This window comes from Tenrec ecaudatus, chromosome 4 (assembly GCF_050624435.1).
Source record: "Tenrec ecaudatus isolate mTenEca1 chromosome 4, mTenEca1.hap1, whole genome shotgun sequence".
NCBI lineage: Eukaryota > Metazoa > Chordata > Mammalia > Afrosoricida > Tenrecidae > Tenrec > Tenrec ecaudatus.
Window position 1 is genome coordinate 82,948,018 of NC_134533.1, and position 20,151 is coordinate 82,968,168.

At 40.3% G+C, this 20,151-nt stretch overlaps 1 protein-coding gene across 4 annotated transcripts in view; it reads right to left on the reverse strand.

The window, feature by feature from the left end:
• Positions 1-2,458: 2,458 nt before the first annotated feature.
• The window catches only part of SYTL2 (synaptotagmin like 2), a 134,083-nt gene continuing 116,390 nt past the window's right edge, over positions 2,459-20,151 (reverse strand). For all 4 annotated transcript variants that reach the window (XM_075546398.1, XM_075546399.1, XM_075546401.1 and 1 more), the window contains 7 exons: positions 19,687-19,856; positions 18,755-18,857; positions 16,130-16,300; positions 12,417-12,495; positions 6,196-6,295; positions 4,750-4,955; positions 2,459-3,654 (listed from right to left, as the gene is read on the reverse strand). In XM_075546398.1, coding sequence (XP_075402513.1) covers positions 3,509-3,654; positions 4,750-4,955; positions 6,196-6,295; positions 12,417-12,495; positions 16,130-16,300; positions 18,755-18,857; positions 19,687-19,856 — 975 coding nt within the window. In that variant the 3' untranslated portion in view covers positions 2,459-3,508. The remainder of the gene's footprint in view (positions 3,655-4,749; positions 4,956-6,195; positions 6,296-12,416; positions 12,496-16,129; positions 16,301-18,754; positions 18,858-19,686; positions 19,857-20,151) is intronic.

Genomic DNA, 20,151 nt, shown 5'->3' on the forward strand with positions numbered 1-20,151 from the left:
TAGGCTTAACAGAAGATATTTGCATATGCATATTTCCCTTGCTGCAAATATATCCATGAATGTGGTGGTGCACAGAGGGGGCAAGGGTGGGAAATCTTCTTAGACATAACCAAACAACTTGAGGGAAAGGGTACCTGGGCCTAGGGCAGTGGTTCTCAACCTTCCTAATGCCGCAACCCTTTAATACAGTTCCTCAGGTGGTGACCCCAAGCATAAAATTATTTTTGTTGCTACTTCATAACTGTAATTTTGCTACTGTTATGAATTGGGTGACCCCTTTGAAAGGGTTGTTTAAAAAAAAAAAGGGTTGTTTGACCCCAAGGGGTCGTGACTCACAGGCTGAGAACTGTTGGCCTAGGGTATACCAAAGTCAACTGGCAAAACCTAGTCCATAAAGACAATGCCCTGCATCCTGCTTTGGTGAGTAGCTCCGGGGTCTGAAAAGCTCCTGCACAGCCCTCTGTGGTGCAACTATTGGCCTCTTTCCATCTGGAAGAAAGAAGAGTGATAAAACTTGAAAGACGTATGACAATTATTAGTCCATGGACTAATGGAGCATACAAACCAGTTTCTACAACCCTGAGATCGGAAAAACTAGATGATGCCTGGCTACCACTATAAAAACTTTGAAAAGGACAACAATATCAAAATGGAGAAAAATATAGCTCAGAACTCAAAATCCTAAAAGAGAATAAGCTTGCTGGTTGGCTAAAGTTTGGTGGGATGCCCTCCAGACTTCGGCTCTTTGGTGTGGATCTGCACTCACCCCTGTGTGAGAATAATTGACCATCTAAGAAAAAACAGGCACCATTTACCCAAGGACAGAGAAGAAATGGAAACAGGAAACACAGGAAGAATTTGGATAAGTGATGATAACATTGAGGGGATTACAACGGATGGATTGAAACAACATATGTATGACTTGTCGAATGTGAAACTGATATCCGCTTTGTAAACCTTCCCTTAACTTACAATAAAATTTTTTACAAAAGGAAATATACTTTTACATTTTAGCAGCCCCTTAGCCTGATAGTCCCACCGGCTTAAACCTATGAACCTGCGTTCACTCAAGAATTCAGGATGCCTATATTTCCTAATGGGTAAAGGCCACCCCATGGTTCCCTTTTGCAGCCAGATGAGATTACATTTTCAATTTATATTTCTTTAAGCAAAAAAATGTGACAGCTAGTCTCTTGGACTTTCTTAGGTAGCTTGCTCCACAAGCAATAGGGGCACTTGGGAAGCACTGTGGACACCTTTTATCAGAATGGTTCTATTGTTTGTTGCATTTTAAAGATGAGGGATCTGGGTGTGGAAGGAGGCAGGCAGTTTTGGTCCTCAGTGGAGGATACCAGACCAATCTCATTAGTGTTCTAGACTAGACAGGATGAGCAGTTGGTTGAGCAGGGACATGAGAGAAGAGTGAGACAGTAGCTTGTACTTTTACCTGGCACAAGGTGGGACATAGTTCATGCATCTGCCTCTGTGATGCAGGCCAACCCTGGAGGTGGGCCTTCACTCAGCTCATCTTATCCCTCCTTGTGGTCAGAGCAGGAAGAGAGAATAGAGATAGATTGAAACCCTCCTAAAGGACCTAGGAAAACCAGGGTCAGGGCATTGTTCTGAGCTTATCCCTGTTACTGCCGATTCGGTAGGGGGCGCTAGCATCCCTTTGTGAGGAGAAGGTGATGTTCTTCCTGACACCCATTCAGTGTGTGGGGTAAACCCAATGCTCTCCTATCACCAGCATCCCCCCTCACCTATATTAAAACCAGTGCTTGTTTGGAGGAAGCGAGCTAGTTAGGACATCCAAGGAATAATGTTTTATGGAGTAAAATCATTTAAAGAAGCCTCCAGGGAAAATCTACTCACCTTTCTTCATAGATTTTCAAAATAATCAGAACCTTAATTTTAGTAAAGAGTTTTCCTCTAAGGTGAAATGAAGTCCGAAGTTGTAGTAAGGATTTTCAAGAAACATTAATTCAGAGGAATTTCTCTAGCCTTGCTAAGGAATTTAGTTTTAAGATTCCTAATGTAAAATATTAAAAGCAGAAATTAATTTAAAAACAGGAATATAAAAGATAAAAAATCAAGCTAGAGTGCAGATTTAAATTATGTAATAATTTATTCTAAGGGTCTTTACAAAATACTTTATGAAAATTACACATACATAGGAAGTACAGTACCATTTAGCAATTGACAATCTAATGAAAATTTGTGGCAAAGCACATCTGTGATTACTCATGGTTCTCTCATATGCTAAAGTTGTAGAAAAAACAATTCTATCTGGGGGCTTTTGAGGAGAAACCTTCTCCTATAAAATAAGATTTCAGACCAAGTTTAGGCACAATTAGCCAAAATACCAGTCAACCACTGAATTCCATCTGTGGCCAGTAGATGGCACCCAAACACACCTGAAATGGTGTTTTAACCCGGGGGGGGGGGGGGGGGGGGGGAGGGGAAGCTGTTTTTCAAGGCAGAAAACACATGAAGCAAACTCAGTCTCACCGCCTTAACATAAAATTTAATGTCTTAATAGATATTACAGAGTAAATCGTTTCCTTAATCCTCACTGATGGTCTGCCTTTTCTTCCCTTAAGACCATGCTCGTCAAACTTTTCAACAAAGTCCTTCTGTATATATGGCTCCTGGAAGGGTTTTTCATGACCAATTGGCACAAGGTTATGGTGTGAACTACACGATGACACCTTAGAAAATTTTGCTACTTAACAACACCCCATATTCAATATTTTTGGTAGCAGAAATGGTTAGAATTTCCTCACGGGATCGCCTATCTTTAATGTTGGAATCGCACAGAAGCTACATTTAAACTTGTCGTTACAGGCAGCACCCAGGTTATGAACACCCAACTTTCAACTCGTAGTACAAACGGGCCCTCATAAAATCAATTGCATGAAAAATTAGAGGGACATACTCTTGCGCATAATAACAAACGGGCACTATTTTCTGACATGCATCAAAATATATTATTGTATTATTATGTTGGATGATTTGGTATATCTAGAACTATTTCCTTAGATATTTTTAGACATAGAAAGATATACTACATACATACTAAGACAAATATTGGACTAACTGATGTTAAATATGAACCAGACCTAATGGTTCCAACTTACCGTATATACTTGTGCATAAGCCGAGTGTTTCAGCACATTTCTAATGCAGTTTTGGTGGTAAAATTAGGTATCTTGGCTGATATTCAGGTCGGCTTATGCTCAAGTACATACGTATGTACAAATTCCACTTAAAGACAGGCTTAGGGATGGAACTTGTTCATAACCCGAGGAGGGGTGTGTGTAAGACTACCTGTATGTAAATGCCATGGGTATTGTAACCAATAAACAAAGTACATGCAGGTTGATTTTAACATGCTATGTAATATCCTTTAGTAGATAGACAGTGAGGGTCTCTGTCCACAGAGTCAGATTTTAAGGGCAGGTTGCATTTGCTTGGAAGTTTCCAGTGGGGAAGCCAGTGGATGCTGGGCTCACTTGGAAATCTTGGCAATCAGCAGCATCCGGAGGGGCAGTGTCGCTTCAATCCAAGTATTGGGGGACTCGACCATCTTCTCCCAGAGAGCAACTTCCTCTGAAGTAGAGTCCATCCAGTCTACTTCTGTACCATAGCTTTTACCTTATAAAATATTTTAAAAGGAAGATTTTGCATTTAGAAGGAATAAGTCATTGGGGTGGGGGGAGGTGTTACCTGGAAGATAACTAAGCAGAGCTTCAGCATTGTCAGAACAGACATCTGGGATTCGAAGAAAGAACGTTTTAACCATCTCGGAGGCCCACAGGGTTGTTCTACCCTGTTCAGTGGGATCCCTATGAGTCCAATGAGTGAGTGATGATGTCCAATAATGGGGGACCTCGCTATTGAGACTATTTCCTCCACGCCCCACCCCAGAGTAATGATGTCTCCATCGTAATGGAAAGGCTAGTTGAAAATCCACTAGAGACCAAGGAGAGGGGGGAGGTTTCTGGATTGCATTAGAGGTGATGCTAGATGGTCTCTAAAGAAGCATGGTTAAGGCTTGAGTGTTTGAAAGACTCATATTCTGTTCTTGGCTCTCGATTATCTAAGTTCATGGAACATCAGGTCTTCTACTGCAAAAAGGTGGCAGCATTTCCTAGTGACAGCCTCATAAAGTGGTTGTGAACATGAAATGAAATACTGCAAGCGCAGTACTTAACACAGAACCTAGACCATAACAACCACCAAGCCAAACCCAGTGCTGTCAAGTCCATTCTGACTCACAGGCATGAGCTACCGAGGAGAGGAGAGACTGCTCATAGGGTTCCCAAGACTGGCATCTTTACAGTAGAAAACTGCCACATCTGCCTGCCATGGCGGAGGTAGGTTTGAACCACCAATGTTTCAGTTAGCAGCCAAGTAAGTGCTTTATCACTGCATTCCGTAGAATGCAGTTAGTCCTCTACAGACTATTATCCAAGGCAGTTTTAGCACTGCCATTGAGCAGAGGGGTGATGAATAGTGAAGAATGTGTGGCCGTCCCTCTAATAATAACACCACAGCATAGCTTCTGTGTGGACAGACCCTGCACCTTGTTCATCCTCCTATTAAAGCCGTTGGTACATTCCTTCACCTACACATTTCACTGCATTCGAGAGGATGTCTGGTTTTCTCAGGAAGAGGAAAGGTGGAAAAGGGACAAATATCTAGAGAATTTGGTTCCTAAAGAATTTTTTAAAATGTAACAATTATTACCTGTTCCAAAGCCAATCCGTAGGCCTCCCAGAAACTGGTTGGTTAATTTGTAATGATCCCAGACCGTGAGTTCCACACAGGCCTCTGTCAGATCTTCAGGCCTGAACCCATCGTACACCATGGTGTGGTTGAAGACAGGGCTGTTCGTTTTTCCCACGGCCCTTGTCTTCTGGCGACTCTTCCGACTTGTATCTGGAAGGATGGTACTGCAAAGAGGCATTGGGAGAGCATTTATGCTTTCCGCATAATCCACACAGCTAGCGAGAACCAGCAGAGAATGTGGGAGCATCCTGGTGGAAAGACTCTGGGAACAGAATTGCCCAGACTTGGTTTGATCCCAACTCTGTCAGTTATTGGCTGTATATTTGGGATGTACTTAACCTCTCAGGCAATCAAATTCTTTATCTATAAAATGATACCGGAAGGCTGACTTCATAAGGTTGATATAAGAATTACAGAACACATGCAAAATTACAGCTGCAACTGATAGACTATAGACAAAATTAGAGAGACCTAGACGAGGATATTCCTATCTATCAGTTACTATTTTACTAGATGCTTGGAATTTTATAAGAGAAAAAAAATTTCCATTTAAAAAGCAAACTGTCTTGGGCCCTTAATGAGCTATCTCTTTGCAGGTGTTGTTTAGAAAAGCATTTGCCAAATACCTGCAGGCTGAAGTCCTTTACAAGAGAACTATAAACAAATTTTAAAAAGTGGAACAAAGGCCAGGAGGGAAAAAGGCTTTTGACTTCACAAAGGAGCCAAGGGGTGTGAAGTTCCACCACCATCAATTCAACAAACCTTTTGTACTGAATAAGGTCCTTATTAGCTGATAGACTCCTAGAAGACATTGTTTATCTGAGCATAATTGTCTGGTTTCCTTTGTACATATGTCCTCTTACCTTTATGCTTTTGAGACTAAATAACTATGGACCTTTAGTCACCTTTGAAGTCTGGAAAGGAATGCACCCCGCTTGCTCAATTTTCAGCGAAACAATAAGTCCAAGGTGCATGCCTGAGAATAATGAACCATATGGGATCGCAGGGGCAGCATTTGCCCCAACAGAGTTCAAAAGGGTTAGGAAAGGAGGAGGAGTAGAACCTGGAAACACAGGGAGGAAGTGGAATAAGTGATATTACATGTGGGCATTGCAATGACATGAAAGAAAACATTTATAAATTGTTGAATGGAAAATTGATGTGCTCTGTAAACCTTCCACCCTGGTCATAATAAAACATTACAAACAAATAAACAAGCAGAACTAAATGGAGCCTTGGAGAGTCACATCACAGATCTCTCTAGTTCATGTCTCCATTGCCTCAAGGAATTCACCCAGACTATGAACACTGCATTTCGGCATCACAGCCGTAGATAACTGAAACCAACTAGGAAAAACCCGGGTGCAGTAGAAGTGGGGGAGGCAGAGTTATCAATGCCATTACCATTTAACAAAGGAATTTAGATGGCTGCCCCTCAGCACCGGTAGATCCAGGCATTCCTTCACCCAGATGTGCACTTCTCCAGTTGTAGGAAGCTTTTTACCTATCACAGAAAAAAGAGAGAAAATAAATATGACTGATATCCCTTTCTTGACAATAATGCTCCCAAAGGTGTCAGTCTAGAAATAGTTTCACTTCGGGAGCATTATTTGAAAGAATAGCACTTCAGCACAAGAGTATTAAACTTTAGCAAAATAGTACTTGGCAGTATTATCTTAATTGGTTTAATCTGTAAATTGTTAACCATCTCTTTAGAATTCTTACTGTAATGAACTCAGTTTTATAAAAGTCATATACATAAACTGATTCCCAGTACAGCGCGATTCGTCAGGCTTTTATTTAAATCATTTCAATGAAGTGCACATATCTTCCAAATATTAAACACAGTATCAAATTGTTCTTATGGGAAGCGTATCAAACATAATTGATGAGAAAGTAAGCAAAGCAGGCCCTGGTTAAAGAGCCGCTCTGTTCAAAATGTACATGTACAGGGGTACTGTGTAAACACACCTAACCAAACCCAACCCAAGGCTATTGAGTCAATTCCAACTCAGGTGACCCAATAAGACAGAACAGAATGGCTCCAGAGGGTTTCTGAAACTGTTAGTCTTTACCAGAGTGGACATCTTTCTCGAGTGCAGTGACTGGTGGGTGAGAACGGCCTATTCTATTCTTTGCAACCCAACATTTGAGCCACTGGACCATCTAGGCTCCTCACACACATAACCGGGGATAAGAGCTTACTTTATGCCTTGGCTTGAAACGATTATCTAGGCTGGGTGCACCTGGACAGAGAAACACTACCAGACTTCCCCCTGAGTGTGAGCCCAATCAGTCAGCCAGCAAATAGTTAAGGAGCATTTATCGTTTGCTCAGCCTTTTGTGAGGAGTGTTACTGGAGGTACAAGGCATACAAGAAAACAGAAGTTCATGAAAAAAAGGTCCATTTTCTTTTCTTTCTCTTTTTCCATGAATTGCTTTGAAACCCTTTCATTTATTTGTCTTTAGAAACATTAAAAATGAAGCTAGAGAAAGTAATTAAAATAAAACCAATAAAATTGTAATATGGAACTCAATGCCACATTATTACTGGAATCTTCTAGAAGAAAAGGGTCATCAGTGGAAACAACTAGAATTAGGAAAAGTTTGATGGGAGGAGAGCGGACATCATGAGAGCGGACAACGGATAGGTTGTGAAGAGCAAACCATTTTAGGGAAAAGGAACAGAGGGAGCAAAAACATGGACAGAGGAGCACCAACAGGAACAAACGAGGAACAGCATGAGCAGAAGCACACAGAGGGAAAAAATCCCTGTCCCAACACACAGTCCCTTCTACCTGAAGACCAAGAGGAAAATGGGCTGGCAGCCTTTCTAGGCCTGTTGGTCGAAGTGGGGTGCTGGTGAGTTGAGTTTTCGACTCACAGAGAGCTCGTGTGATGGACTAGAAGCACCTGTTGGCTTTTCTAGGCTGCCATCCTGATGGCGGCAGATGGCCAGGGCTCCCTCCCATAGAACTTTGGGGAAGTTCCAACCACCAGCCTCTCATTTCACAACACATGTAACCAAATCATTGCCACTGAGTCCATTTCCATTCATGAGAACGCGCCTGTTTCAACACCAGGTCTCCTTTGGTCTTAACTCCTGTGTGCTGGGGCCATCTGGGGCCATGCTGTTGTTGGGGCCATCGAGTCAGTTCGGACTCACACCGGCTCTACGCACAATCGAATGAAACACTGCTTGGTTCTGAGCCAGACTCACAGTTCAAACACGCTGATTCCTCCTCGATCTTCCTTATTCAATGTCCAACCTTCACATAGACATGAGGCAACGGAAAAATACCATGGCTTGGGTCAAAATATCATGGCTTGGGTCGGGCACACCTTAGTCCTCGAAGTAACTTCCTTACTTTTCAACGTTTTAAAGAGGTCTTATGCAGCATCCTTTGATTTTTGACAGCTGCTTCCACAAAATCTTTGACAAATTTAATCTTTTCTCCATTTATCAAGATGGCACCTACTGGTCCACTTGTGAGGATTTTCATCTTTTTTATTATTTAAAAAAATCACTTTATTGGGGCTCGTACAATTCTTATCACAACCCATACACATCCATCCATTATGTCAAGCACATTTGTATATTTGTTGCCAGCATCATTCTCAAAATATTTGCTCTCCACTTAAGCCCCTGGCATCAGCTTCTCAGTTTTTCCTCTCCCTTCCACTTCCCCCCTCCCTCATGAACTCTTCACAATTCATAAATTATTATTTTGTCATATGTTACACTGTCCAACATCTCCCCTCACCCACTTCTCTGTTGTCCATCCCCCAGGGAGGAGGTTATACATAGATTCGTGTAATCAGTTCCCCTTTTCCACCCCACATGCTCTCCACCCTCCAAGCATAGCCACTCTCACCACTGGTCCTGAAGGGCTCATCTGTCCTGGATTCCCTGTATTTCCAGTTGCTATCTGTACCAACGTATATCCTCTGGTCTAGCCAGATTTGTAAGGTAGAATTGGGATCATGATAGTGGTGGGGAGGAAGCACTTAAGAACAAGAGGAAAGTTAAATGTTTCATCGTTGCTACCCTACACCTTGACTGGCTCATCTCCTCCCACAATCCTTCAGTAAGGGGTGTCCAGTTGCTTACCAATGGGCTTTGAGTCTCCACTCTGCACTCACCCACATTTACAATGATATGGTTTTTTGTTCTTTGATGCTTGATACCTGATCCCTTCGACAGCTCATGGTCACACAGGCTGGTGTGCTTCTTCCATGTAGGCTTTGTTGCTTCTGAGCTAGATGGCCGCTTGTTTCATCTTTACACTGAGTTGCAACCCATATTGAAAGCTTGAATGCTTGGCCCTCATCAGCCTTCAAGTGCTCCAAGGCCTCTTCACTTTCAGCAGCACATTGCAGGTGTCTAATAAGCCTCTGTTCAATCCTGATGCCATAGTCTTTCCCATATAGTCCATATGCTTGCAATACAAATTAGGTAAGTGTGGGGAGAGGATACAAGCCTGACACACACCTCTCCTGATTTTAAATCCTGGTTCTTTTTGAACAACTGCCTCTTGATGCAGGCACAAGATCCACAGGAACACAAGGAGACGCTCTGGAATTCCCTCTCTTCTCAAGGCTAGCCATAGTTTGTTACAATCCACACAGTCAAATGCCTTGGCACAGTCAAGAAAACACAAGTGAACATCTTTCTGGCATTCTCTGCTTTCAGCCAACATCCACCTGCCATCAGCAATGAGATCCCTTGTTCCACGTACTCTCTGAATCCGACCTGTCAAAGTACTATTGAAAGCATTGTTGGATGATCTTCAGCACAATTTTACTTGCATGTGATATCAGTGATATTGTTCTATAACTTTCTAATTCTGTTGCATCACTTGTTTTTTGAATGGGTACAAATATGGATCACTTCCAGTCAGTTGGTGAATAAGCTGTCTTAGAAATTTTCTGCCTTTAGACAGTGATTGCTTCCAGTGCTTCATCAGCTTTTAAAAACATTTCAATTGTGATAAGAGTTGTATGAGTCCCTAATAAATTGTTAAAAAAAACATTTCAATTGGCAGTCCATCCATTCCTGGAGAGTTGTTTTGGGCTAATATTTTCAGTGCAGCGTGAACTTCTTTCAGTACCATTGCTTCTTTTTCATATGTTCCCTCCTGAAATGGTTTAATGTCGTTGAGCTCTTTTGGGTACCGTGGCTGTATATTTTTCCCATCTTCTCTTGATACTTCCTGCATCATTCAATATTTTTCCCATAACATTTTTTAATATTGCAACTGGAGAATTGAATATTTTTTCTTTAATTCTTTCAGTTTAAGATACACCTGTGTCCTTCCCTTTTGGTTTTCTAACTCTAGGTCTCTGCACATTTCATTACAGTATTTTACTTTGTGTTCTCAAGCTGCCCTTTGAAATGTTCTTTTCAGCTCTTTGACGTCATCAATTTGTCCTTTTGTCCGAGCTACTCTGCAGTTAAGAGCCAGTTTCAGAGTCACTTCTGCCATGCACGCTAATTTTCTTTACTTGACCTTCTGCTTACTTCATGAGGCTCTTGATATTCTCCCCCAGCTCATCACGTCTTCTCTCATTCGTGTTCAGTCCTGCACACCTGTTCTTGAGATGCTTTCAAATTTTAGGTGGGATATACGTTTGTTGACTTGTCTTCATTTGCCTCAGCTTTCAACTGAACTTACATATGAACAATTGTTGGTCGGTTCCACAGTCATCCCTTAGCCTGGTTTTAGTTGCTAATACTGAGCATCTCTGTCTCTTCCCACAGATATAGTCAATTTGATTTCTGTGTATTCCATCTGGAGAAATCCACACCATTTCTGTCGTTGAAAAAAGGTATTTGCTATGAACAATTGTTGGTCTTGCAAAATTCTATCATTTGATACCAGCTTCATTTCTATCATTGCAGGAGTCCTCAAACTATGGCCCACGGGCCACATGCGGCCCGCCGAGGACATTTATCTGGCCCGCCAGGTGTTTTGCCCTGTTTTGTTTCTAACGTCAAGATAAGATATGTGCAGTGTGCATAGGAATTTGTTCATAGTTTTTTTTTAAACTATAGTCTGGCCCTCCAACGGTCTGAGGGACAGTGAACTGGCCCCATTAAAAGTTTGAGGACCTCTAATCAAGAGCATACATTCCAGTTCCTGTACCTTCCTCTTTGTTTCAACTTCTGTATTCCAATCAATATTTATCAATGTTGAGTGCATGTGTGGTCTATTTCAGATTGGTAGGATCTTCTAGCTCTTTAATGGTTCATGAGTAAATTTGAATAATAGTTGTACTGCTTGGATTTCCTTGAAGGAGGGTAGATATAAGCCTATCATGGAAGCACTGAACTTCAAGATAGACCTTGAAATGTCCTTTTGCCTAAAAACGCATTGTCAATGCTCTTGACTAGCCACCCCCAGCATAGCAGACCACCTGCTTTTCTGATTCAAAAGGGCCAAAACCAGCCCATTTCGGCTCACCAATGCTTAGGAGATGGATCTTGATAGGTTCCACTCATTTTTGACAACTTCCAATTTTCCTACATATTTTTATATGCCAAGTTCTTATTATTTAGTTGATTCCTACTGAAGAAGCCTTGGTGGCCAAGTGAAGTGGTTAAAGCACTGCTAACTAAAAGGTTGACAGTTTGACTCCAGCAGCTGCTTCATGGGAGAAAGATGTGGTAGCTTACTTCCGTAAATATTTACAGTTTTGGAAGCTCTCTGGGACGTAATAGGGTTGCTCTGAGTTGTAATCACCTCAACAGCTTCTTTAGTTCAATCAGTGCCTTCAATAGCCATTATTTTATCGTACTAGCTTCACTGGAGCCTCACATACTTGAGTTTACCAACCGAGCTTTCAATCATGGCATTCTTGTAGTGGCCTCGTGAACTTGCTGGTGATATGAACAAGAAGGGGCTACCATCCATTTCCTGCTCATGAACTGAGGTGAAGGCTGGAGACCATGATGTCAAGGATTTTGAAGAAAAGGATGAGATCCTGAGACTGTAGGGCCAATGAACACTAACTGAGTAAATGCTTCCTCTGACTTCTTCTACTTCCTCCCTGTGAAAAACAACAGGCGCCAGTCTCATCACAGGATTAATGGGTCCAAATGCTGAATACAGCAAAGGCCATTCACACTGTGTAGACGCACACTTTGGAGAGTGAGGTGGTGGTTAAATTTAACTAAAATTTGAGAATTTCCTATTTAAAACTGTCAATAGACTCATTTGATCTACGCAATTACAAAGTTAGAAGTGTGCTTAGGAATTCATCTTTGGGAATACAAAACCCACAAAAGCTAAATGCTGAGTAAGGCAGAAACCCACAAGAAAGGGGAAACTCAAATATTTTCCACCAATAGAGTGTGAGAGAAAAGAAGTAAGATTGTATTCTTTCTTTCTTTTTTTAAATAAGATTTTACATAAAGCAGTTCTGAAATAAAAAGAATTTTAAAATAAAAAAAAAATAAGATTGGATTCTTTCAAAGGCAGAAAACTTTTGAGACCCAGAAGAACAAGGCAGTTCCCGCAACTTCTGGCTTGTATGTGTTTCATTCTGTAACGGACCCAAAAAAATCCTTGGAGAAGAGAGGGAGAAGGAAAGGGGATGGCTCTGGATAGAAAACCTTTACGTACCAGGGCTCGGCTCTGGGACATACTGCAGGGCTAACTTCATTTCACCTCTGTTTTCTGCCTCAAGGGCAACTGGGGCTGTCTGAAAAAATGAAGGAAAGTTAGCAACACGCTACTTACTCTCTCTCTTATTCCATCGCTGTGCTTTGGACTAAAAACTCCCTTCCCATCAGTCAGTCTGCTGCTGTCTAAATCTGTTAAAGCAATGCCGTGCAATTGGGGGAAACTGGCGAGGTACTCAGAGAACATTTCAAAGTGTTTGGCATCCAAGATGATGGTGGGCAGGGGGGCGAGAAATCAGAATGACTTTCTTGGAGATGAGAGAGATGTCTTGAGATGCTTTCGTTTTCACAAAAATACAAATATTTTGTTAGCTATTGGCAGGCCACTACATAAAACACGGCTGGCATTTCCACTCTTTGATGGAGTGGTAATAGTGTAGGAATGCAGGAGAAAAAAGCCAAATCTTACATTTTCAAAGTTGCATTAAACTGAGTATTTTTTGACCAAATGAGTAGAAGTGTATAAGAATAACAAAAACTGAACAGTAATTTGGAAATATGTTATCTAGTATTTCCAAGCATAAGAGAGATGCTTTTACTTTTAAATTCTCATCCTTCAGAGCTTTATTTCCAAGTAGTGTGGTGTATAAAAAATACAAGGAGAGCTGGTCAAGAATGAGACAGTCTAGCACCTTCAGAGGGATTCATAGTCACCGGCTCTTGGGAAGAGCTAAAAATAGAGCTTCTTTTTTTTTTTTAAAAAAATAGAGCTTCAAGTAATTCTGATGCAATATTTTGGAACCAATTATTTAATGGAATGGTTTTATGATATAGATTCTAAGTAAGACTTTGTATTTTTAAAAATATTTATCACAACTTGGCTCAGACTAGTCTTCACTTCATATTGAGAACATTAAGAAGAGACAGATTTAAAAATCTACTTGAAGCTGTAAACATTTTAACAAGACAGACATAAATGGACAAAAGCTTGGAGCTTGACATTCTTCTCTATTTTCCATTTCAAGTCATGACAAATTGAGAGTATCAAAAGCCCAGCAGAGAGAAATTGAGAAGCTGAGCAAAGCCAGTCTCATGGTCTGGGGAGACCCTGTTGTGGTTAAGTGCTAACGAGTTGATTCCAACTCAGAGAGATCCAATGCACAGCAGAACCAAACACCGCCCGGTTCTGTGTTGCCTCACAATTGTTCTATGTTGGAGCCCATTGTGGAAGCCACCATGTTAACCCATCATGTGGGGGGGCCTTGCTCTCGTTTGTGGCCCTCTACTTTACCGAGCACGATGCTCTTCTCCAGGGACTGGTCTCTCCTGACATCATGTCCAAAGTATGTGAGGCGAAGTCTTACCAATCTTGCCTCAGAGGCATTCTGGCTGTACTTCTTCCAAGATGGAAAATATGCTCAACAAGTGGTTTTCAAAGTGTGGCCTGGAAACTTGTTAGAAACGAAAATTCTTACACTGATCAATGACCCACTTTGTTGCAGTTCGTCCCCCAGGGAGGGGGTTTGAAATTTTTTTTTTAATATAAATTATCAAGGGTTGGTGAAGGAGGGAGGGTGTGAGAGGGGGTAGAAAAAATGAGGAGCTGATACCAAGGTCTCAAGTAGAAAGAAAACGTTTTGAGAATGATGATGATGGCAACAAATGTACATATGTGCTTGACACAATGGATGTATGTATGGATTCTGATGAGCTGTATGAGCCCCTAATAAAATGATTTAAAGAAGAAGACGAAGAACAAATAACTCAGCCTTGAGTTAAGTGCAGCCAGAATGTTCTTTAGACATTAGGATGGCAAGACTTGATCTTGCTTACTTTGAATGTGCTTTCATGAGCAACCAGTCACTGGAGAAGGATGTGTGCTTGATACAGTAGAGTGTTCGCAAACAAGAGGGACACTATCGTTGAGTTAGATTAACAAAGTGGCTGCAAACATGGGCTCAGACCTATCAGCAGATTGGACCAGGTTTCATTCTGTGTGCACGGGGTTACTGTGAATTGGAGAAGAGTCAATGGCAACTAATGACAATAAAAAACACTAAAAAAAAGAGAAAGAAATGAAAATTCTTGGGCCTAGACCTCATTGAATCAGAATCTTTCAGAGATAATGTCTAGCACACTATATTATTAACAATTAAATAATTATTTTAAAATAGTTTTATTGACATAATTTACATACCATAAAATTCAATTGTTTAAATATATTGAAAATCTGTGCATTCATCACCACTATTGATTTCAGAAGCCCCCTTTCATTCTTGTGTCCATTATTATTAACTTCCCATTGCCCCCAATCTCCTTTGCCATAACCCTAAGAAACTATTCAGCTCATTCCTGTCTCTATAGATTTCTATCCTGAATTTCATATAAAGAAAATCATACGAAATGTCTCAACAGCAACAAAATAAAATTTAGGAAAAAAACCAAAAGAATTGAGAAAAATCTTAATAAAGTAGAGCAAGTTGAAAATAGGTCAAAAGGGGAAATAACTGGCAAGATGTTTAATTTTAACCTCCTTATATCTGTAGCAGGAGCCCTGGTGGCCAGTAGTTATGTGTTGGGCTGCTAACCACAAGGTGAGCACTTGGGAACCACTAGTCACCTTGAGGAAGAAAGAGGAGGCTTTGTATTCTGTAAGGAGTCACACTTTAGAAACCCACAGGGCTGATCTGCCCTGACCTCCAGGTTGTGATGGGTTTGAATCGACTCAATGGCAGTGAGTGTGCTTGGTGATATCGGCAGTAATCTACTTTCCAATGCACTATGTGCAGGAGCCCTGAGAGTATAGTGTTACTGGCTGGGCTGTGATCTGCAAGGTCAGCAGTTTGAAACCACCAGGTCACCCTTGGGAGAAAGAAGGGGCTTTCTACTCCCCTAAAGAGTTAAAGTCTCCCAAACCCACAAGGGTAGTTCTACCTTGTCCTACAGGGTCACCATGGGTCTGAATCAAACCTGTGGCAATGAGCTGGTTTTTGCATGTCTGAGGACCAAACTATTCATTCACATCTTTGGTCACTGGACTAAGGAAATCGAATGGAAACTTAATCCAAATGAAAGAAAGATTTTGTAATTTCTGGTAGGGTAATTGATTTAAGAAAAAGAAAAGAAGCTACAATTGACATATTAATATAGGGGAAATGAAATAAAAACATGTGAATAATCCCAAAAGAGATTTATTTAAATAATAAGCAAAAAAGGAAAGAAAATAATAAGTAAATTTGGTCAAATAATAAGATTATAGATTTAAATACAAATAGGTCAATAACCACATTAAATATATAGGATAAATAAGTCAATTAAAATCCAAATATATTTGGATTAAAAATCTGTTGGTTATATGAAATATATCTTAACTTTTTAAAAGATTGAATATCCAAGAATAGAAACAAAATTTTAACAACAACAAAAAGGTAATAGGGGTATAGTAACAAACAAAATAGATGTTAAGGGATGAAGCATTACATGAAATAAGAGGGATATTTCAAAATGATAAATGGTCATTTATCAATTTCCTAAATATGAGAGGTGCTTCATCTCCCAATAATCTCTTTTAGCCTTTCTTCACTGATGAATACAATAAGTAAGCTAAAAATTACCCCTATCTGTGACTCAGTACTCTGAGCTAAAATGCAATTTTATAGAGTTTTCATACACAAGCCCCACGAAGCAAACCAACACACTAAACACTACGCTTACCTTCCGTTTCAGGGGGTACCACTTCAGCTGCTGATTCTGCTTGCTGTCCCAGTCCCATGTTTCCAAATCGAGTTCCACTTCCCCCAGGAAACTATTGCGTTTAAACGTGTCCCGATGCCAAACAGACACATTCAGCTTCTGTGTCTTCAAGGTTTGCTTTTCGATTTTGTACTGCCGTTCAGGGAAGGAGAAATTAAGAGAATGCATGCTGTTATTTCATGTCAAAATTACGACAAGTCATCTGTGTTCAGAGGTTTCTCATCTGTTAGGTTTCAAGTCTGAAAATATTATCTTATTTGATAGGCGTATCGTTTCAAAGAGCTAAAATCCATCCTTCACAAACTGGATTTAATTTCTCTCTTTGGGAAAGCAAATCATATCTTAACTATCACAGCTGGTAACAGCTCTCTAAAAACAAAAGTCAATTATTTGATTTTTACTGAGTGTTTTGTTCTAGTTAGTTAAAGTAACAATTAAATGCTGTCTAAAAATACAAACCCGGTTTACTCCAAAGCTGTTTTCTACTTAAAGGATAAGTTAATATTTTCCCCCTAAAATATATATACCTGTTTTTCCTGCTTCATAGGGTCGTAAAGGCTTGGGACCTTAAGCTTATTTTTTTTCATCTAAAATGTAGACAATCCTTAATTATATATAATCATTATGGACGAGATAGTTGTCATCTAAAATATTTCTATTTGGCTTTATAATAAATTATGTGCATGCCCCCTCCTCTTTTTTGTAGTTGACTTGTCTTTTCTGAGTTTACCATTTAAATTTGCTGGATTTTCCTAGTAGAGGGCTGAAATTAATGATCCAGAATTGGTAGGAATATGTAACTGCCAAATTGTAATTAAAAACGCAACAGAAAATTCACAAGGTGACTAATGCATTCACAAATGACAACGGGTGGATTTAACTCCTTTACCCAGAGGATAATCAGACATTTGAACAGAATTTTTAGAAAGAGGGAATGAACAGCATATTCTAGTATTGGTAGTTTTAAATGATGTGATTGATGACTGAAATAGCATGATACTGTTTGAGGGATAAAAAGAATATGGATATTCGAGTAAAGTATACTTTCTACCCATCTTTCCATTCAGACAACCATCCAATAGACATTTTTCAGGGCCGATAGTATGCCAGGCATTGAATGAAGAATCAGGGATATAACAGTGATAACTAATAAGACCTCAAATACAAAACTCATCACCATCGAGTCAGTGTTAATTCTTGCACCCCATGGGACAGGACAGGGGTGCTCCTGTGAGTTTCTGAGGCTGTAACTCTTTACAGGAGTAGAAAGCTCCATCTTATCTCCCAAGGAGTGGCTGGTGGTTTTGAACTACACACCTTGCAGTTAGAGCCACAATGCCACCAGAACTCCTTATAAAAGCTAGAAGCCAACAGTTATTAAATATTTAATGTACACTAATCACTTCCCAGAAGAAGCCCTGGTGGTGGTGTGGGATAAACATTGGTCAGCTAACTGCAAGGCCAGTAATTCAAATCCATCAGCTGCTCCCATAAATATTTAGTCTTTGAGACTCTATATAGGGTCACTACGTGTTGGAACCGACTCGGTGGCAGTGGGTTTGGGATGGTTTTCGTATTGCATCACTTTATATGTATCGACACTTTTATTTAATCAGATCTGGGGAGCAGGTGAGTCACTTTCCAAGAGCACATTGTTTGCAAGCAACCTGTGTTGGTATCTGCCCCACGGAATTTATAGTTTTGTGGGAAGACTGACAACTAAACCAGAGCTGGAAGTGCTGACTGTTAGCATAGCTTAGTCTGAAACAAGGCTACTGAGGTAGCAGCTAGCAAGGGAATTTAGGGATTAAGGACAAACTGTCACAGAAGAGGATGAGTGGGAAGTAGTCGAGGAAAGAAGGTGGGAAGAAAACGACAACGTAAAGGACCCAAGGCTTTAGCAGTGTGAGAAAATGCAATACTGCCAAAGGACTGGAAAGGAAAAGAGTGTGGCTTGAATACAGAAAATGAAGGGGAGGTGAGGAGAAAGTCCAGGGACTGTAAAGGAATTGGTATCACGTTAAGAAGGATAGATTTGATCATAAGAGTCAAAGAAGTCCTAAAAGGTTGAAATCAAAGAAATGAGATGCACTGCATCTTTATTCTGGATTGTTTTGGTAGCAGTGCTCAACTTTACCAGATGTGTGCCACGAGGAAATTACTTTATTTCCGTAAGTGTCATTTGGCTCCCCTGTGAGTTGAAGATACTGCCTACCTGGCAGGATATTTATGAAGAAAAAGCAAGAGAATATATATAACATCCATAATGCATTGCTTCATACAAAACCGAGTCTCAGAATTTTTTTGGTTTCCTTCTCCTCTCTTGACGACCAATTTTAACTGTATAAAGATACTGCCCACGAAAATCTAAACCCAATGCCACTGAGTGGGTTCTGATCCTATGAGGGTTTCTGAAACTCAGTATTCATGAGGGCAGATAGCCTCATCTTTTTCCAAGGTAGAGACTAGTGGATTTGAACCACCAATCTTGTGGTTACTGTAATCCACTGTACCACTAGGAAGCTATGGCTATTTAAATGTATATGTCACCATTAAGAGTTTACTATAGGAAGTGTTCGTAGATACCCGCAGTATTTCATTATACACAGGATTCAACGTTTTCTTCAGCACGAATGTTTTCTTCTTGCCCATTTTGCCTTTGTCTGGTAACAAATAGGTCTTTACATACCTGAAAATAGAATTGAACAGACAAGAAGGTCAGGAGATAAAAGTGATGTTTCTGCCACTACTGTAAAAAACTGCATCAAAAACTAACAGCAACTAACTTGTGACACTGAGAAGAGCAGTAAATAATAATTTTCCCATCAATGACCTGTGCTTCATTGCTTACTAGGATTTCAGCAAAACTGGTCATTTGATATTTGAAGGATTTTGAAAGAAAGTCTTCCAAATTCTTCTTTTCCTTTGGTTTTACCTAATACAAGTTGGAATCAGTTAGATGACTACTGATAACCGACAATGTTATTCTGTGTGTGTGTGTGTGTGTGTGTGTGTTTCTCCTGTCAGCAGGCTTTAGGACTTGAAAAATTTTTTAATCTCTTGGAACCAAAAAAAAAAAAAATCTTAGCATGCATCTAATCAAGCCACCAAGGGTCTTACTTGGACTTCACAGATCTCTAATTTTGGAGAAACTATTGTGGAAAGGGGCCTGGGTTCAAGTCCTCTTTTCTCATTCTTCTACTGATTATCTGCATTTAGGCAAAGGGGTCATGGCTTCTCTATCTTTGAACTAAAAGAACTAGAGAGATGACCTCAAAGGTCCCCTCCATCTCGAAACATTCTGCGAGTCTCTGTGACTTTTATAGTTTAATAAGTTTGGCGTATAAATTCCTAAAATAAACAAAAGAACATTTCTCCCCACCTTTCCTTTTTCCAACATTCCTTTTAACTCAGTCACATCCTCCCTTTGACCACTTTCATCCTTTCTAGTTCTTAGAAGATTTTTGGTTTGAGAATTTAAGAGAGAGTAAGTGTAGGTAACTCCAAAATATACTTACGGGTCTGAACGCTGTTTTTTCACGTCTGCTGCTGCCAAATCCTTACACTGTGCCACAAAAACGTGCAGCTCTTTCAGTGAGTCCACATAGTCGATTGCAAACTGAATATTCCCTTTAACTTCCAGATTTCCAAAGTCTCCACTATAAACACTCATTACACTGCCACTCACCTGCAGGCATCAGAAACAGGGTGTTTGCCTCTATCTCAGTCATGCATGCAACACAGACCATGCATAAACCCCTTGTTGGCCATGATTTCTCTAACTTGGATATAAGAGCTATTGATTTAATGTGACATAAAAGCATATCAACCCAACAACCTGACATGATATGATGTACATAATCATTGGTTTGTGTATGTGGAGGAAGGGAGAGTTATGTGTGTGTGTGTGTGTGTATGTGTGTGTTTAAGTTGCCTTTAAAACAATCTTAGAGGAGATGTGAAACACAAAGTTACTTAGCTGC